This window comes from Anomaloglossus baeobatrachus, chromosome 10, assembly GCF_048569485.1.
Source record: "Anomaloglossus baeobatrachus isolate aAnoBae1 chromosome 10, aAnoBae1.hap1, whole genome shotgun sequence".
Classification (NCBI taxonomy): Eukaryota; Metazoa; Chordata; class Amphibia; order Anura; family Aromobatidae; genus Anomaloglossus; species Anomaloglossus baeobatrachus.
The window spans coordinates 7,765,434-7,786,403 of record NC_134362.1 but is presented as its reverse complement, the minus strand read 5'-3'; the positions used below and the strand labels follow the sequence as shown (position 1 = coordinate 7,786,403).

General features: G+C 47.3%; 1 protein-coding gene across 3 annotated transcripts in view; it reads left to right on the top strand.

Annotated features, from left to right (window-relative positions):
* The window catches only part of DENND2B (DENN domain containing 2B), a 386,185-nt gene that overhangs the window by 336,733 nt on the left and 28,482 nt on the right, over window positions 1–20,970 (top strand). For all 3 annotated transcript variants that reach the window (XM_075326680.1, XM_075326681.1, XM_075326679.1), the window contains one exon: window positions 6,302–6,379. In XM_075326680.1, the coding sequence (XP_075182795.1) occupies window positions 6,302–6,379 (78 nt within the window). The remainder of the gene's footprint in view (window positions 1–6,301; window positions 6,380–20,970) is intronic.

Below are 20,970 nucleotides of genomic sequence, written 5' to 3'. Positions count from 1 at the left end.
TGTCCTCTCCATACATCTCTCCCTAATCTCCAGTATATAACCTGTCCTCTCCATACATCTCTCCCTAATCTCCAGTATATAATCTGTCCTCTCCATACATCTCTCCCTAATCCCCAGTATATAACCTGCCCTCTCCATACATCTCTCCCTAATCTCCAGTATATAACCTGTCCTCTCCATACATCTCTCCCTAATCTCCAGTATATAATCTGTCCTCTCCATACATCTCTCCCTAATCTCCAGTATATAGCCTGTCCTCTCCATACATCTCTCCCTAATCTCCAGTATATAATCTGTCCTCTCCATACATCTCTCCCTAATCTCCAGTATATAATCTGTCCTCTCCATACATCTCTCCCTAATCCCCAGTATATAACCTGTCCTCTCCATACATCTCTCCCTAATCTCCAGTATATAACCTGTCCTCTCCATACATCTCTCCCTAATCTCCAGTATATAACCTGTCCTCTCCATACATCTCTCCCTAATCCCCAGTATATAACCTGCCCTCTCCATACATCTCTCCCTAATCTCCAGTATATAACCTGTCCTCTCCATACATCTCTCCCTAATCTCCAGTATATAACCTGTCCTCTCCATACATCTCTCCCTAATCTCCAGTATATAATCTGTCCTCTCCATACATCTCTCCCTAATCTCCAGTATATAATCTGTCCTCTCCATACATCTCTCCCTAATCTCCAATATATAGCCTGTCCTCTCCATACATCTCTCCCTAATCTCCAGTATATAGCCTGTCCTCTCCATACACCTTTCCCTAATCTCCAGTATATAATCTGTCCTCTCCATACACCTCTGCCCTAATCTCCAGTATATAATCTGTCCTCTCCATACATCTCTCCCTAATCTCCAGTATATAATCTGTCCTCTCCATACATCTCTCCCTAATCTCCATTATATAGCCTGTCCTCTCCATACATCTTTCCCTAATCTCCAGTATATAATCTGTCGTCTCCATACACCTCTGCCCTAATCTCCAGTATATAACCTGTCCTCTCCATACATCTCTCCCTAATCACCAGTATATAACCTGCCCTCTCCATACATCTCTCCCTAATCTCCAGTATATAATCTGTCCTCTCCATACATCTCTCCCTAATCTCCAGTATATAATCTGTCCTCTCCATACATCTCTCCCTAATCTCCAGTATATAGCCTGTCCTCTCCATACATCTTTCCCTAATCTCCAGTATATAATCTGTCGTCTCCATACACCTCTGCTCTAATCTCCAGTATATAACCTGTCCTCTCCATACATCTCTCCCTAATCACCAGTATATAATCTGTCCTCTCCATACATCTCTCCCTAATCTCCAGTATATAACCTGCCCTCTCCATACATCTCTCCCTAATCACCAGTATATAATCTGTCCTCTCCATACATCTCTCCCTAATCTCCAGTATATAACCTGCCCTCTCCATACATCTCTCCCTAATCTCTAGTATATAACCTGTCCTTTCCATACATCTCTCCCTAATCTCCAGTATATAATCTGTCCTCTCCATACATCTCTCCCTAATCTCCAGTATATAATCTGTCCTCTCCATACATCTTTCCCTAATCTCCAGTATATAATCTGTCGTCTCCATACACCTCTGCCCTAATCTCCAGTATATAATCTGTCCTCTCCATACATCTCTCCCTAATCACCAGTATATAATCTGTCCTCTCCATACATCTCTCCCTAATCTCCAGTATATAACCTGCCCTCTCCATACATCTCTCCCTAATCTCTAGTATATAACCTGTCCTCTCCATACATCTCTCCCTAATCTCCAGTATATAATCTGTCCTCTCCATACATCTCTCCCTAATCTCCAGTATATAATCTGTCCTCTCCATACATCTCTCCCTAATCTCCAGTATATAGCCTGTCCTCTCCATACATCTTTCCCTAATCTCCAGTATATAGCCTGTCGTCTCCATACACCTCTGCCCTAATCTCCAGTATATAATCTGTCCTCTCCATACATCTCTCCCTAATCTCCAGTATATAACCTGTCCTCTCCATACATCTCTCCCTAATCTCTAGTATATAACCTGTCCTCTCCATACATCTCTCCCTAATCTCCAGTATATAGCCCGTTCTCTCCATACATCTCTCCCTAATCTCCAGTATATAACCTGTCCTCTCCATACATCTCTCCCTAATCTCCAGTATATAGCCTGTCCTCTCCATACATCTCTCCCTAATCTCCAGTATATAATCTGTCCTCTCCATACATCTCTCCCTAATCTCCAGTATATAACCTGTCCTCTCCATACATCTCTCCCTAATCTCCAGTATATAACCTGTCCTCTCCATACATCTCTCCCTAATCTCCAGTATATAATCTGTCCTCTCCATACATCTCTCCCTAATCCCCAGTATATAACCTGCCCTCTCCATACATCTCTCCCTAATCTCCAGTATATAACCTGTCCTCTCCATACATCTCTCCCTAATCTCCAGTATATAATCTGTCCTCTCCATACATCTCTCCCTAATCTCCAGTATATAGCCCGTCCTCTCCATACATCTCTCCCTAATCTCCAGTATATAATCTGTCCTCACCATACATCTCTCCCTAATCTCCAGTATATAATCTGTCCTCTCCATACATCTCTCCCTAATCTCCAGTATATAATCTGTCCTCTCCATACATCTCTCCCTAATCTCCAGTATATAATCTGTCCTGTCCATACATCTCTCCCTAATCTCCAGTATATAATCTGTCCTCTCCATACATCTCTCCCTAATCTCCAATATATAGCCTGTCCTCTCCATACATCTCTCCCTAATCTCCAATATATAGCCTGTCCTCTCCATACATCTCTCCCTAATCTCCAGTATATAGCCTGTCCTCTCCATACACCTTTCCCTAATCTCCAGTATATAATCTGTCCTCTCCATACACCTCTGCCCTAATCTCCAGTATATAATCTGTCCTCTCCATACATCTCTCCCTAATCTCCAGTATATAATCTGTCCTCTCCATACATCTCTCCCTAATCTCCAGTATATAGCCTGTCCTCTCCATACATCTTTCCCTAATCTCCAGTATATAATCTGTCGTCTCCATACACCTCTGCCCTAATCTCCAGTATATAATCTGTCCTCTCCATACATCTCTCCCTAATCTCCAGTATATAACCTGTCCTCTCCATACATCTCTCCCTAATCACCAGTATATAACCTGCCCTCTCCATACATCTCTCCCTAATCTCCAGTATATAATCTGTCCTCTCCATACATCTCTCCCTAATCTCCAGTATATAACCTGCCCTCTCCATACATCTCTCCCTAATCTCCAGTATATAACCTGTCCTCTCCATACATCTCTCCCTAATCTCCAGTATATAATCTGTCCTCTCCATACATCTCTCCCTAATCTCCAGTATATAATCTGTCCTCTCCATACATCTCTCCCTAATCTCCAGTATATAGCCTGTCCTCTCCATACATCTTTCCCTAATCTCCAGTATATAATCTGTCGTCTCCATACACCTCTGCCCTAATCTCCAGTATATAACCTGTCCTCTCCATACATCTCTCCCTAATCACCAGTATATAATCTGTCCTCTCCATACATCTCTCCCTAATCTCCAGTATATAACCTGCCCTCTCCATACATCTCTCCCTAATCTCTAGTATATAACCTGTCCTTTCCATACATCTCTCCCTAATCTCCAGTATATAATCTGTCCTCTCCATACATCTCTCCCTAATCTCCAGTATATAATCTGTCCTCTCCATACATCTTTCCCTAATCTCCAGTATATAATCTTTCGTCTCCATACACCTCTGCCCTAATCTCCAGTATATAATCTGTCCTCTCCATACATCTCTCCCTAATCACCAGTATATAATCTGTCCTCTCCATACATCTCTCCCTAATCTCCAGTATATAACCTGCCCTCTCCATACATCTCTCCCTAATCTCTAGTATATAACCTGTCCTCTCCATACATCTCTCCCTAATCTCCAGTATATAATCTGTCCTCTCCATACATCTCTCCCTAATCTCCAGTATATAATCTGTCCTCTCCATACATCTCTCCCTAATCTCTAGTATATAACCTGTCCTCTCCATACATCTCTCCCTAATCTCCAGTATATAATATGTCCTCTCCATACATCTCTCCCTAATCTCCAGTATATAATCTGTCCTCTCCATACATCTCTCCCTAATCTCCAGTATATAGCCTGTCCTCTCCATACATCTTTCCCTAATCTCCAGTATATAATCTGTCGTCTCCATACACCTCTGCCCTAATCTCCAGTATATAATCTGTCCTCTCCATACATCTCTCCCTAATCTCCAGTATATAACCTGTCCTCTCCATACATCTCTCCCTAATCTCTAGTATATAACCTGCCCTCTCCATACATCTCTCCCTAATCTCCAGTATATAACCTGCCCTCTCCATACATCTCTCCCTAATCTCCAGTATATAATCTGTCCTCTCCATACATCTCTCCCTAATCTCCAGTATATAATCTGTCCTCTCCATACATCTCTCCCTAATCTCCAGTATATAGCCTGTCCTCTCCATACATCTCTCCCTAATCTCCAGTATATAACCTGCCCTCTCCATACATCTCTCCCTAATCTCCAGTATATAATCTGTCCTCTCCATACATCTCTCCCTAATCTCCAGTATATAACCTGCCCTCTCCATACATCTCTCCCTAATCTCCAGTATATAATCTGTCCTCTCCATACATCTCTCCCTAATCTCCAGTATATAGCCTGTCCTCTCCATACATCTTTCCCTAATCTCCAGTATATAATCTGTCCTCTCAATACATCTCTCCCTAATCTCCAATTTATAGCCTGTCCTCTCCATACATCTCTCCCTAATCTCCAGTATATAGCCTGTCCTCTCCATACATCTCTCCCTAATCTCCAGTATATAACCTGCCCTCTCCATACATCTCTCCCTAATCTCCAGTATATAACCTGCCCTCTCCATACATCTCTCCCTAATCTCCAGTATATAATCTGTCCTCTCCATACATCTCTCCCTAATCTCCAGTATATAGCCTGTCCTCTCCATACATCTTTCCCTAATCTCCAGTATATAATCTGTCCTCTCCATACATCTCTCCCTAATCTCCAATATATAGCCTGTCCTCTCCATACATCTCTCCCTAATCTCCAGTATATAATCTGTCCTCTCCATACATCTCTCCCTAATCTCCAGTATATAATCTGTCCTCTCCATACATCTCTCCCTAATCTCCAGTATATAATCTGTCCTCTCCATACATCTCTCCCTAATCTCCAGTATATAGCCTGTCCTCTCCATACATCTCTCCCTGATCTCCAGTATATAACCTGTCCTCTCCATACATCTCCCCCTAATCTCCAGTATATAACCTGCCCTCTCCATACATCTCTCCCTAATCTCCAGTATATAATCTGTCCTCTCCATACATCTCTCCCTAATCTCCAGTATATAATCTGTCCTCTCCATACATCTCTCCCTAATCCCCAGTATATAGCCTGTCCTCTCCATACATCTCTCCCTAATCCCCAGTATATAACCTGTCTCCATCTGTGATTGCAGCTCTGGATGTAACTAGAGCATAAGACATGATGAACCTCTACAGTATAATGGGAATTATAATGTTGGCACCAATAATAGGGCTGTAGTCAGGTTACGCCTCGTGTGGTAGCGGAGCCGGAGCAGTTGTGCAGTAGTGGTGTAGCGGAGCCGGAGCAGTTGTGGAGTAGCGGAGCCGGAGCAGTTGTGGAGTAGCGGAGTCGGAGCAGTTGTGGAGTAGCGGAGCCGGAGCAGTTGTGGAGTAGCGGAGCCGGAGCAGTTGTGGAGTAGCGGAGCCGGAGCAGTTGTGGAGTAGCGGAGCCGGAGCAGTTGTGGAGTAGCGGAGCGTTCCTGATCCCCGCTGAGCAGCGCGCGCACTCTCAGAATAACACTGGCTGATTTTGGTTTAGTATTAATATCAATGACATCTCCAAATTACAGCCTGGAGACCCCAAATTACAGCCTGGAGACCCCAAATTACAGCCTGGAGACCCCAAATTACAGCCTGCGGAGTCACCACAATATGATAATGAAAGGGGAGGACGGCCAGCACCACTCAGAGCAAACCTCTTAATATCAGTGAGGGCCATGAGGGTACTGCGGCCGTGTCACTATTAAGGGGGATGTAAACTTTTACAAGCAATGATTTTTCTCCGTGCAGTGATATTCTGTAGTGGGATTTTTGTGCTGTTTGTATAGAGGGGGCGCAGGCCTAAGGCCGGGATCTGACCTGTACCTTCTGTCTCACAGCCCAGCGGGAAGGGTCCCCGACTCCCCGAGGTTTACTGTGTCATCAGCCGGCTGGGATGCTTCGACCTGTTCTCAAAGGTAAGAGATCGGGGATAAACCCATCTGGAGATGAAAGTGTTGCGAGCACATCCGTATATTCACAGAGCACCCAGGCGCCATTATGTGCAGCATTCAGCCGTGCTTCAGGTTTTATTTTTCTGCTCCAAAATGTCAAATTATAGCAAATTGTCCTACAACATTCCGCATTGGGGTGAATTTGAGCCCTTTTTTCAGTCCCTTTTTGTGCCTCATTCTGTAGCTTCGTATGAGCAGTTTGTGTTATAGATCCGGTCAGTTACCATTTTTGATTATTGTAAGTGCACAGATCACACCATTGACTTGTAGGGGTGCTCCAGCAATGGCGCCCCCTGACGTGTCCAGGGGTATCATGGATCTAGTGGAGCAGTCGCTGTAGACCTGGGTATTTTTTGCATTTGATCTTGTTTTTCCTTCTCTTATTCCAAGAGTCATAACTTTTCTTTTTTACTTTTCATCAACATCGCCGTATTATTAATAATAATAATAATTATTCATTTATATAGCGCTGTTAAATCTTACTTATTTGCAGGAGTTGTAGTTTTGATGACACCATTCATTGTACCACATAAAACTATGAAAAACAAAAGAAAAATTCCAAACGGTCAAAAAAAAACACAACTCCGCCTTTGTTATTTGGGTTCTTCTTTTTATAGGGTTCATTGTATATTAAAACTGACCTGATTCCTCGGGTCAATACGATCCCCGCGATAACAAACATGCACTCGGGGTTATTTTTTAATAAAGTGTTGGCACTCTTGAAATTGTTCCAGAAAATGAAATATTTCTCCCAGAAAATGATTGCGATTGCACACATTTTGTTATACACATGTTTATTTCCTTTGTGTTTATTGGACCAAGACACAAAAAAAACAGAGGATAAAAGGCAAATTGGACAAAATTTCACTCAAAACCCCCAAAATGACCCATACAAAATTATTCACATTGTTCCAAAATTGTGGGTAACCAACTTTGTTTCCAGCTGCTGCTTATTCAAATTCACCTGTGACAAGTAACAGGTGTGGGCAATATGAAAATCACACCTGACACCAGATAAAAAGGGGAGAAGTTGCCTCAATCTTTGCATTGTGTATTTGTGTGTGCCGCACTAAGCATGGAGAACAGAAAGAGGAGAAGAGAACTGTCTAAGGACTTGAGAACCAAAATTGTTGAAAAATGTCAACAATATAAAGGTTACACGTCCATCTACAAAGATCTTGATGTTCCTTTGTCCACAGTGCGCATCATAATCAAGAAGTTTACAACCCATGGCACTGTAGTTAATCTCCCTGGATGTGGACCGCAGAGAAAAACTAATGAAAGGTTGTAACAGATGATAGTCCAGATAATGGATAAGCCCCAATCAATCCAGAGAAATCCAAGCTGCAGCTCAGGGGCATCAGTGTCAGTGCAAACTATCAGAGATAGTGAATGAGATGAAACGCTATGGAGGAGACCCCGGAGGACCCCACTGCTGACACAGAGACAGAAAAAAGCCAAAATGTATGTGAGTAACCAAAATCCATCTGGGAAAGCGTTTTGTGGACTGATGAGACCAAGATAGAGCTTTATGGTGAAGCCATCAGTCTACTGTTTAATGAAAACAGAATGAGGCTACAAAGTAAAAAACACAGCACCTACAGGCACACATGGTGGAGGTCAGAGATGGTTTGGGGGTGTTCTGCTGCCTCTGGCACTGGGGGTCTTGATTGTCTGCAAGAAGACATCATGAAATCTGAAGATACCAAAGGATTCTGGGTGGCAATGTAAAGCCCAGTGTCAGAAAACTGGGTGTAGTCAGGGGTCTTCAGCAGGACAACGACCCCAAACACTTCAAAAACCCCCAGAAATGTATGGAAACAAAGCGCTGGAGAGATCTGAAGAGGCCGCAATGAGTCCGGATCTAAACCCCATTCACACCTGTGGAGAATTGTGAAGATTGGGAGACGAGAAGAGGAGAGAAGAGAGGGGAGAAAAGAGAAAAGAGAAGAGAGGGGAGAAAAGAGAAGAGAAAAGAGAAGAGAGGGGAGAAAAGAGAGAGGAGAGAAAAGAGAAGAGAGGGGAGAAAAGAGAGAGAGGAGAGAGAAGAGAGGGGAGAAAAGAGAAGAGAAAAGAGAAGAGAGGGGAGAAAAGAGAGAGAGGAGAGAGAAGAGAGGGGAGAAAAGAGAAGAGAAAAGAGAAGAGAGGGGAGAAAAGAGAGAGAGGAGAGAGAAGAGAGGGGAGAAAAGAGAAGAGAAAAGAGAAGAGAGGGGAGAAAAGAGAAGAGAAAAGAGAAGAGAGGGGAGAAAAGAGAGAGGAGAGAAAAGAGAAGAGAGGGGAGAAAAGAGAGAGAGGAGAGAGAAGAGAGGGGAGAAAAGAGAAGAGAAAAGAGAAGAGAGGGGAGAAAAGAGAGAGAGGAGAGAGAAGAGAGGGGAGAAAAGAGAGGGGAGAAAAGAGAAGAGAAAAGAGAAGAGAGGGGAGAAAAGAGAAGAGAGGGGAGAAAAGAGAAGAGAGGGGAGAAAAGAGAGGGGAGAAAAGAGAAGAGAAAAGAGAAGAGAGGGGAGAAAAGAGAAGAGAGGGGAGAAAAGAGAAGAGAGGGGAGAAAAGAGAAGAGAGGGGAGAAAAGAGAAGAGAAGAGAGGGGAGAAAAGAGAAGAGAGGGGAGAAAAGAGAAGAGAGGGGAGAAAAGAGAGAGGAGAAGAGAAGAGAAGACGCCTTCAGATATGAGAGACCTGGAGACCTTTATACAGAAGAGTCTGAGACTCCAGGTGAGAGGAGGAAGAAGCTGTGGACGGGGACAGGAGGCGACTGATGGAAGGGATTTATTGCAGAGGGTAAAGGGCGCAGCCGAATATTAGGATGAGGGGACAACGATTTTGTCCAGAATATTTGTTGATTTTTGTGTGAAAGTTTCTCCAATTTGTCTTTTTTACCCTGTTTTTTTTGTGTTGTTCCAATTCACACAAAGGAAATAAACCTGTGTATAACAAAACGTGTATAAGTGCAATAATCTTTTAGGAGAAATGCTTCAAGGTGCCAGCGCCTCGGGCAGTGTCTATATGTAAAACATTTTTTAGAATCTTTTTTATGTATGAATTTTAGTGTTGATTAAACAAAACTTAAAATGTTAAAAAAAAACCCTCTTTTTTTTGTTTTCCTTTGGGGAAATGACTGAAAAATAGTAATTCAGAAGTTGTGACCTGTGCTGGCTGTGTAGCACAGCCGTCACCTCCAGTGTCTGCAGCGGCTCCGCACCGTACAGTCTGCAGCCACTGTGCATCAAGCAGGGTTCAGTCATTATTTTTACATTTCCAACCATTGCAACTCCACAATGACCCCACTTTCCCCCCGGCGTCTCTCTAAGAGTCCGAGGGTCTCACTGGTCTTGTTGAGCCGCCGCAGTAGGTAAAGGGTTACAGCCATCAACTCTTCCAGGTACAGCTCAGTCATCATTGCTGCCCCTGACTTTCTTATTGACAGCAGGCTGTATAGCTGGAATAGCCCTTTAAACTTACTCTGACCCTCAGCCCATCCCATCATGTGTGGACCCTCAGTGTCCCGCTCTGCAGTTCTTGTGCCTGGAGGGGCAGGTAGCGCCCCCTAGCAGTGTTTAGATGCTCCTGCCGCTGGTGCCAGCGCTATCCGCCCGGTGTGAGGATGGAGAGACGTCCTGCTGTGCTCCAGGTCAAACCACTAAGTGGTGTAATACTGGCGCTGGCTTCATTACATCCCCCGGGGTGTTTGTGTTGGCAGCAGAGACTACAGAGGAGACTCGCTCAGTGCCGGCTCACACAGACTCTGCACTACACGTCCCCACATTGCTATAGGTCCCTGTACAGATGTAGCAGAGCTCGGCCTGTCTCCACAATGTTATAGGGCCCTGTATAGATGTAGCAGAGCTCGGCCTGTCTCCACAATGTTATAGGGCCCTGTATAGATGTAGCAGAGCTCGGCCTGTCTCCACAATGTTATAGGGCCCTGTATAGATGTAGCAGAGCTCGGCCTGTCTCCACAATGTTATAGGTCCCTGTACAGATGTAGCAGAGCTCGGCCTGTCTCCACACTCTTATAGGTCCCTGTACAGATGTAGCAGAGCTCGGCCTGTCTCCACATTGTTATAGGTCCCTGTACAGATGTAGCAGAGCTCGGCCTGTCTCCACATTGTTATAGGTCCCTGTACAGATGTAGCAGAGCTTGGCCTGTCTCCACATTGTTATAGGTCCCTGTACAGATGTAGCAGAGCTCGGCCTATCTCCACATTGTTATAGGTCCCTGTACAGATGTAGCAGAGCTTGGCCTGTCTCCACATTGTTATAGATCCCTGTACAGATGTAGCAGAGCTCGGCCTGTCTCCACATTGTTATAGGTCCCTGTACAGATGTAGCAGAGCTTGGCCTGTCCCCACATTGTTATAGGTCCCTGTACAGATGTAGCAGAGCTCGGCTTGTCTCCACATTGTTATAGGGCCCTGTACAGATGTAGCAGAGCTCGGCCTGTCCCCACATTGTTATAGGTCCCTGTACAGATGTAGCAGAGCTCGGCCTGTCTCCACATTGTACTAGGTCCCTGTACAGATGTAGCAGAGCTCGGCCTGTCTCCACATTGTTATAGGTCCCTGTACAGATGTAGCAGAGCTTGGCCTGTCTACACATTGTTATAGGTACCTGTACAGATGTAGCAGAGCTCGGCCTGTCCCCACATTGTTATAGGTCCCTGTACAGATGTAGCAGAGCTCGGCCTGTCTCCACATTGTACTAGGTCCCTGTACAGATGTAGCAGAGCTCGGCTTGTCTCCACATTGTTATAGGTCCCTGTACAGATGTAGCAGAGCTCGGCCTGTCCCCACATTGTTATAGGTCCCTGTATAGATGTAGCAGAGCTCGGCCTGTCTCCACATTGTACTAGGTCCCTGTACAGATGTAGCAGAGCTCGGCCTGTCTCCACATTGTTATAGGTCCCTGTACAGATGTAGCAGAGCTCGGCCTGTCTCCATATTGTTATAGGTCCCTGTACAGATGTAGCAGAGCTCGGCCTGTCTCCACATTGTTATAGGTCCCTGTACAGATGTAGCAGAGCTCAGCCTGTCTCCACATTATTATAGGTCCCTGTACAGATGTAGCAGAGCTCGGCCTGTCTCCACATTGTTATAGGTCCCTGTACAGATGTAGCAGAGCTCAGCCTGTCTTCACACTCTTATAGGTCCCTGTACAGATGTAGCAGAGCTCAGCCTGTCTTCACACTCTTATAGGTCCCTGTACAGATGTAGCAGAGCTCGGTATGGCTCCACACTGTTATAGGGCCCTGTACAGATGTAGCAGAGCTCGGCTTGTCTCCACATTGTTATAGGTCCCTGTACAGATGTAGCAGAGCTCGGCCTGTCTACACATTGTACTAGGTCCCTGTACAGATGTAGCAGAGCTCGGCCTGTCTCCACATTGTTATAGGTCCCTGTACAGATGTAGCAGAGCTCGGCCTGTCTCCACATTGTACTAGGTCCCTGTACAGATGTAGCAGAACTCGGCCTGTCTACACATTGTACTAGGTCCCTGTACAGATGTAGCAGAGCTCGGCCTGTCTCCATATTGTTATAGGTCCCTGTACAGATGTAGCAGAGCTCGGCCTGTCTCCACATTGTACTAGGTCCCTGTACAGATGTAGCAGAGCTCGGCCTGTCTCCACATTGTTATAGGTCCCTGTACAGATGTAGCAGAGCTCGGCTTGTCTCCACATTGTACTAGGTCCCTGTACAGATGTAGCAGAGCTCGGCCTGTCTCCACATTGTTATAGGGCCCTGTACAGATGTAGCAGAGTTCGGCCTGTCTCCACATTGTTATAGGTCCCTGTACAGATGTAGCAGAGCTCGGCTTGTCTCCACATTGTTATAGGTCCCTGTACAGATGTAGCAGAGCTCGGCCTGTCTCCACATTGTTATAGGTCCCTGTACAGATGTAGCAGAGTTCGGCCTGTCTCCACATTGTTATAGGTCCCTGTACAGATGTAGCAGAGCTCGGCCTGTCTCCACATTGTACTAGGTCCCTGTACAGATGTAGCAGAGCTCGGCCTGTCTACACATTGTTATAGGGCCCTGTACAGATGTAGCAGAGCTCGGCCTGTCTACACATTGTTATAGGTCCCTGTACAGATGTTGCAGAGCTCGGCCTGTCTCCACATTGTTATAGGTCCCTGTACAGATGTAGCAGAGCTTGGCCTGTCTACACATTGTTATAGGGCCCTGTACAGATGTAGCAGAGCTCGGCCTGTCTCCACATTGTACTAGGTCCCTGTACAGATGTAGCAGAGCTCGGCCTGTCTACACATTGTTATAGGTCCCTGTACAGATGTAGCAGAGCTCGGCCTGTCTCCACATTGTTATAGGTCCCTGTACAGATGTAGCAGAGCTTGGCCTGTCTACACATTGTTATAGGGCCCTGTACAGATGTAGCAGAGCTCGGCCTGTCTCCACATTGTTATAGGTCCCTGTACAGATGTAGCAGAGCTCGGCCTGTCTCCACATTGTTATAGGTCCCTGTACAGATGTAGCAGAGCTTGGCCTGTCTACACATTGTTATAGGGCCCTGTACAGATGTAGCAGAGCTCGGCCTGTCTCCACATTGTTATAGGTCCCTGTACAGATGTAGCAGAGCTTGGCCTGTCTACACATTGTTATAGGTCCCTGTACAGATGTAGCAGAGCTCGGCCTGTCTCCACATTGTTATAGGTCCCTGTACAGATGTAGCAGAGCTCGGCCTGTCTCCACATTGTTATAGGGCCCTGTACAGATGTAGCAGAGCTCGGCCTGTCCCCACATTGTTATAGGTCCCTGTATAGATGTAGCAGAGCTCGGCCTGTCTCCACATTGTACTAGGTCCCTGTACAGATGTAGCAGAGCTCGGCCTGTCTCCACATTGTTATAGGTCCCTGTACAGATGTAGCAGAGCTCGGCCTGTCTCCATATTGTTATAGGTCCCTGTACAGATGTAGCAGAGCTCGGCCTGTCTCCACATTGTTATAGGTCCCTGTACAGATGTAGCAGAGCTCAGCCTGTCTCCACATTATTATAGGTCCCTGTACAGATGTAGCAGAGCTCGGCCTGTCTCCACATTGTTATAGGTCCCTGTACAGATGTAGCAGAGCTCAGCCTGTCTTCACACTCTTATAGGTCCCTGTACAGATGTAGCAGAGCTCAGCCTGTCTTCACACTCTTATAGGTCCCTGTACAGATGTAGCAGAGCTCGGTATGGCTCCACACTGTTATAGGGCCCTGTACAGATGTAGCAGAGCTCGGCTTGTCTCCACATTGTTATAGGTCCCTGTACAGATGTAGCAGAGCTCGGCCTGTCTACACATTGTACTAGGTCCCTGTACAGATGTAGCAGAGCTCGGCCTGTCTCCACATTGTTATAGGTCCCTGTACAGATGTAGCAGAGCTCGGCCTGTCTCCACATTGCTATAGGTCCCTGTACAGATGTAGCAGAGCTCGGCCTGTCTCCACATTGTACTAGGTCCCTGTACAGATGTAGCAGAGCTCGGCCTGTCTACACATTGTACTAGGTCCCTGTACAGATGTAGCAGAGCTCGGCCTGTCTCCATATTGTTATAGGTCCCTGTACAGATGTAGCAGAGCTCGGCCTGTCTCCACATTGTTATAGGTCCCTGTACAGATGTAGCAGAGTTCGGCCTGTCTCCACATTGTTATAGGTCCCTGTACAGATGTAGCAGAGCTCGGCCTGTCTCCACATTGTACTAGGTCCCTGTACAGATGTAGCAGAGCTCGGCCTGTCTACACATTGTTATAGGGCCCTGTACAGATGTAGCAGAGCTCGGCCTGTCTACACATTGTTATAGGTCCCTGTACAGATGTTGCAGAGCTCGGCCTGTCTCCACATTGTTATAGGTCCCTGTACAGATGTAGCAGAGCTCGGCCTGTCTCCACATTGTTATAGGGCCCTGTACAGATGTAGCAGAGCTTGGCCTGTCTACACATTGTTATAGGGCCCTGTACAGATGTAGCAGAGCTCGGCCTGTCTCCACATTGTACTAGGTCCCTGTACAGATGTAGCAGAGCTCGGCCTGTCTACACATTGTTATAGGTCCCTGTACAGATGTAGCAGAGCTCGGCCTGTCTCCACATTGTTATAGGTCCCTGTACAGATGTAGCAGAGCTTGGCCTGTCTACACATTGTTATAGGGCCCTGTACAGATGTAGCAGAGCTTGGCCTGTCTCCACATTGTTATTGGTCCCTGTACAGATGTAGCAGAGCTCGGCCTGTCTCCACATTGTACTAGGTCCCTGTACAGATGTAGCAGAGCTCGGCTTGTCTCCACATTGTTATAGGTCCCTGTACAGATGTAGCAGAGCTCGGCCTGTCTCCACATTGTTATAGGGCCCTGTACAGATGTAGCAGAGCTCGGCCTGTCCCCACATTGTTATAGGTCCCTGTATAGATGTAGCAGAGCTCGGCCTGTCTCCACATTGTACTAGGTCCCTGTACAGATGTAGCAGAGCTCGGCCTGTCTCCACATTGTTATAGGTCCCTGTACAGATGTAGCAGAGCTCGGCCTGTCTCCATATTGTTATAGGTCCCTGTACAGATGTAGCAGAGCTCGGCCTGTCTCCACATTGTTATAGGTCCCTGTACAGATGTAGCAGAGCTCGGCCTGTCTACACATTGTTATAGGTCCCTGTACAGATGTAGCAGAGCTCGGCCTGTCTCCACATTGTTATAGGTCCCTGTACAGATGTAGCAGAGCTTGGCCTGTCTACACATTGTTATAGGGCCCTGTACAGATGTAGCAGAGCTTGGCCTGTCTCCACATTGTTATAGGTCCCTGTACAGATGTAGCAGAGCTCGGCCTGTCTCCACATTGTACTAGGTCCCTGTACAGATGTAGCAGAGCTCGGCTTGTCTCCACATTGTTATAGGTCCCTGTACAGATGTAGCAGAGCTCGGCCTGTCTCCACATTGTTATAGGGCCCTGTACAGATGTAGCAAAGCTCGGCCTGTCCCCACATTGTTATAGGTCCCTGTATAGATGTAGCAGAGCTCGGCCTGTCCCCACATTGTTTTAGGTCCCTGTATAGATGTAGCAGAGCTCGGCCTGTCTCCACATTGTACTAGGTCCCTGTACAGATGTAGCAGAGCTCGGCCTGTCTCCACATTGTTATAGGTCCCTGTACAGATGTAGCAGAGCTCGGCCTGTCTCCATATTGTTATAGGTCCCTGTACAGATGTAGCAGAGCTCGGCCTGTCTCCACATTGTTATAGGTCCCTGTACAGATGTAGCAGAGCTCAGCCTGTCTCCACATTATTATAGGTCCCTGTACAGATGTAGCAGAGCTCGGCCTGTCTCCACATTGTTATAGGTCCCTGTACAGATGTAGCAGAGCTCAGCCTGTCTTCACACTCTTATAGGTCCCTGTACAGATGTAGCAGAGCTCAGCCTGTCTTCACACTCTTATAGGTCCCTGTACAGATGTAGCAGAGCTCGGTATGGCTCCACACTGTTATAGGGCCCTGTACAGATGTAGCAGAGCTCGGCTTGTCTCCACATTGTTATAGGTCCCTGTACAGATGTAGCAGAGCTCGGCCTGTCTACACATTGTACTAGGTCCCTGTACAGATGTAGCAGAGCTCGGCCTGTCTCCATATTGTTATAGGTCCCTGTACAGATGTAGCAGAGCTCGGCCTGTCTCCACATTGTACTAGGTCCCTGTACAGATGTAGCAGAGCTCGGCCTGTCTCCACATTGTTATAGGTCCCTGTACAGATGTAGCAGAGCTCGGCCTGTCTCCACATTGTTATAGGTCCCTGTACAGATGTAGCAGAGTTCGGCCTGTCTCCACATTGTTATAGGTCCCTGTACAGATGTAGCAGAGCTCGGCCTGTCTCCACATTGTACTAGGTCCCTGTACAGATGTAGCAGAGCTCGGCCTGTCTACACATTGTTATAGGGCCCTGTACAGATGTAGCAGAGCTCGGCATGTCTCCACATTGTTATAGGTCCCTGTACAGATGTAGCAGAGCTCGGCCTGTCTACACATTGTTATAGGTCCCTGTACAGATGTTGCAGAGCTCGGCCTGTCTCCACATTGTTATAGGTCCCTGTACAGATGTAGCAGAGCTTGGCCTGTCTACACATTGTTATAGGGCCCTGTACAGATGTAGCAGAGCTTGGCCTGTCTACACATTGTTATAGGTCCCTGTACAGATGTAGCAGAGCTCGGCCTGTCTACACATTGTTATAGGTCCCTGTACAGATGTAGCAGAGCTCGGCCTGTCTCCACATTGTACTAGGTCCCTGTACAGATGTAGCAGAGCTCGGCCTGTCTACACATTGTTATAGGGCCCTGTACAGATGTAGCAGAGCTCGGCATGTCTCCACATTGTTATAGGTCCCTGTACAGATGTAGCAGAGCTCGGCCTGTCTACACATTGTTATAGGTCCCTGTACAGATGTTGCAGAGCTCGGCCTGTCTCCACATTGTTATAGGTCCCTGTACAGATGTAGCAGAGCTTGGCCTGTCTACACATTGTTATAGGGCCCTGTACAGATGTAGCAGAGCTCGGCCTGTCTCCACATTGTACTAGGTCCCTGTACAGATGTAGCAGAGCTCGGCCTGTCTACACATTGTTATAGGTCCCTGTACAGATGTAGCAGAGCTCGGCCTGTCTCCACATTGTTATAGGTCCCTGTACAGATGTAGCAGAGCTTGGCCTGTCTACACATTGTTATAGGGCCCTGTACAGATGTAGCAGAGCTTGGCCTGTCTCCACATTGTTATAGGTCCCTGTACAGATGTAGCAGAGCTCGGCCTGTCTCCACATTGTACTAGGTCCCTGTACAGATGTAGCAGAGCTCGGCTTGTCTCCACATTGTTATAGGTCCCTGTACAGATGTAGCAGAGCTCGGCCTGTCTCCACATTGTTATAGGGCCCTGTACAGATGTAGCAGAGCTCGGCCTGTCCCCACATTGTTATAGGTCCCTGTATAGATGTAGCAGAGCTCGGCCTGTCTCCACATTGTACTAGGTCCCTGTACAGATGTAGCAGAGCTCGGCCTGTCTCCACATTGTTATAGGTCCCTGTACAGATGTAGCAGAGCTCAGCCTGTCTCCACATTATTATAGGTCCCTGTACAGATGTAGCAGAGCTCGGCCTGTCTCCACATTGTTATAGGTCCCTGTACAGATGTAGCAGAGCTCAGCCTGTCTTCACACTCTTATAGGTCCCTGTACAGATGTAGCAGAGCTCAGCCTGTCTTCACACTCTTATAGGTCCCTGTACAGATGTAGCAGAGCTCGGTATGGCTCCACACTGTTATAGGGCCCTGTACAGATGTAGCAGAGCTCGGCTTGTCTCCACATTGTTATAGGTCCCTGTACAGATGTAGCAGAGCTCGGCCTGTCTACACATTGTACTAGGTCCCTGTACAGATGTAGCAGAGCTCGGCCTGTCTCCACATTGTTATAGGTCCCTGTACAGATGTAGCAGAGCTCGGCCTGTCTCCACATTGTACTAGGTCCCTGTACAGATGTAGCAGAGCTCGGCCTCTCTACACATTGTACTAGGTCCCTGTACAGATGTAGCAGAGCTCGGCCTGTCTCCATATTGTTATAGGTCCCTGTACAGATGTAGCAGAGCTCGGCCTGTCTCCACATTGTACTAGGTCCCTGTACAGATGTAGCAGAGCTCGGCCTGTCTCCACATTGTTATAGGTCCCTGTACAGATGTAGCAGAGCTCGGCTTGTCTCCACATTGTACTAGGTCCCTGTACAGATGTAGCAGAGCTCGGCCTGTCTCCACATTGTTATAGGGCCCTGTACAGATGTAGCAGAGTTCGGCCTGTCTCCACATTGTTATAGGTCCCTGTACAGATGTAGCAGAGCTCGGCCTGTCTCCACATTGTTATAGGTCCCTGTACAGATGTAGCAGAGTTCGGCCTGTCTCCACATTGTTATAGGTCCCTGTACAGATGTAGCAGAGCTCGGCCTGTCTCCACATTGTACTAGGTCCCTGTACAGATGTAGCAGAGCTCGGCCTGTCTACACATTGTTATAGGGCCCTGTACAGATGTAGCAGAGCTCGGCCTGTCTACACATTGTTATAGGTCCCTGTACAGATGTTGCAGAGCTCGGCCTGTCTCCACATTGTTATAGGTCCCTGTACAGATGTAGCAGAGCTTGGCCTGTCTACACATTGTTATAGGGCCCTGTACAGATGTAGCAGAGCTCGGCCTGTCTCCACATTGTACTAGGTCCCTGTACAGATGTAGCAGAGCTCGGCCTGTCTACACATTGTTATAGGTCCCTGTACAGATGTAGCAGAGCTCGGCCTGTCTCCACATTGTTATAGGTCCCTGTACAGATGTAGCAGAGCTTGGCCTGTCTACACATTGTTATAGGGCCCTGTACAGATGTAGCAGAGCTCGGCCTGTCTCCACATTGTTATAGGTCCCTGTACAGATGTAGCAGAGCTCGGCCTGTCTCCACATTGTTATAGGTCCCTGTACAGATGTAGCAGAGCTCGGCCTGTCTCCACATTGTACCAGGTCCCTGTACAGATGTAGCAGAGCTTGGCCTGTCTACACATTGTTATAGGGCCCTGTACAGATGTAGCAGAGCTCGGCCTGTCTCCACATTGTTATAGGTCCCTGTACAGATGTAGCAGAGCTTGGCCTGTCTACACATTGTTATAGGTCCCTGTACAGATGTAGCAGAGCTCGGCCTGTCTCCACATTGTTATAGGTCCCTGTACAGATGTAGCAGAGCTCGGCCTGTCTCCACATTGTTATAGGGCCCTGTACAGATGTAGCAGAGCTCGGCCTGTCCCCACATTGTTATAGGTCCCTGTATAGATGTAGCAGAGCTCGGCCTGTCTCCACATTGTACTAGGTCCCTGTACAGATGTAGCAGAGCTCGGCCTGTCTCCACATTGTTATAGGTCCCTGTACAGATGTAGCAGAGCTCGGCCTGTCTCCATATTGTTATAGGTCCCTGTACAGATGTAGCAGAGCTCGGCCTGTCTCCACATTGTTATAGGTCCCTGTACAGATGTAGCAGAGCTCAGCCTGTCTCCACATTATTATAGGTCCCTGTACAGATGTAGCAGAGCTCGGCCTGTCTCCACATTGTTATAGGTCCCTGTACAGATGTAGCAGAGCTCAGCCTGTCTTCACACTCTTATAGGTCCCTGTACAGATGTAGCAGAGCTCAGCCTGTCTTCACACTCTTATAGGTCCCTGTACAGATGTAGCAGAGCTCGGTATGGCTCCACACTGTTATAGGGCCCTGTACAGATGTAGCAGAGCTCGGCTTGTCTCCACATTGTTATAGGTCCCTGTACAGATGTAGCAGAGCTCGGCCTGTCTACACATTGTACTAGGTCCCTGTACAGATGTAGCAGAGCTCGGCCTGTCTCCACATTGTTATAGGTCCCTGTACAGATGTAGCAGAGCTCGGCCTGTCTCCACATTGTTATAGGTCCCTGTACAGATGTAGCAGAGCTCGGCCTGTCTCCACATTGTACTAGGTCCCTGTACAGATGTAGCAGAGCTCGGCCTGTCTACACATTGTACTAGGTCCCTGTACAGATGTAGCAGAGCTCGGCCTGTCTCCATATTGTTATAGGTCCCTGTACAGATGTAGCAGAGCTCGGCCTGTCTCCACATTGTACTAGGTCCCTGTACAGATGTAGCAGAGCTCGGCCTGTCTCCACATTGTTATAGGTCCCTGTACAGATGTAGCAGAGCTCGGCCTGTCTCCACATTGTTATAGGTCCCTGTACAGATGTAGCAGAGTTCGGCCTGTCTCCACATTGTTATAGGTCCCTGTACAGATGTAGCAGAGCTCGGCCTGTCTCCACATTGTACTAGGTCCCTGTACAGATGTAGCAGAGCTCGGCCTGTCTACACATTGTTATAGGGCCCTGTACAGATGTAGCAGAGCTCGGCCTGTCTACACATTGTTATAGGTCCCTGTACAGATGTTGCAGAGCTCGGCCTGTCTCCACATTGTTATAGGTCCCTGTACAGATGTAGCAGAGCTCGGCCTGTCTCCACATTGTTATAGGGCCCTGTACAGATGTAGCAGAGCTTGGCCTGTCTACACATTGTTATAGGGCCCTGTACAGATGTAGCAGAGCTCGGCCTGTCTCCACATTGTACTAGGTCCCTGTACAGATGTAGCAGAGCTCGGCCTGTCTACACATTGTTATAGGTCCCTGTACAGATGTAGCAGAGCTCGGCCTGTCTCCACATTGTTATAGGTCCCTGTACAGATGTAGCAGAGCTTGGCCTGTCTACACATTGTTATAGGGCCCTGTACAGATGTAGCAGAGCTTGGCCTGTCTCCACATTGTTATAGGTCCCTGTACAGATGTAGCAGAGCTCGGCCTGTCTCCACATTGTACTAGGTCCCTGTACAGATGTAGCAGAGCTCGGCTTGTCTCCACATTGTTATAGGTCCCTGTACAGATGTAGCAGAGCTCGGCCTGTCTCCACATTGTTATAGGGCCCTGTACAGATGTAGCAGAGCTCGGCCTGTCCCCACATTGTTATAGGTCCCTGTATAGATGTAGCAGAGCTCGGCCTGTCTCCACATTGTACTAGGTCCCTGTA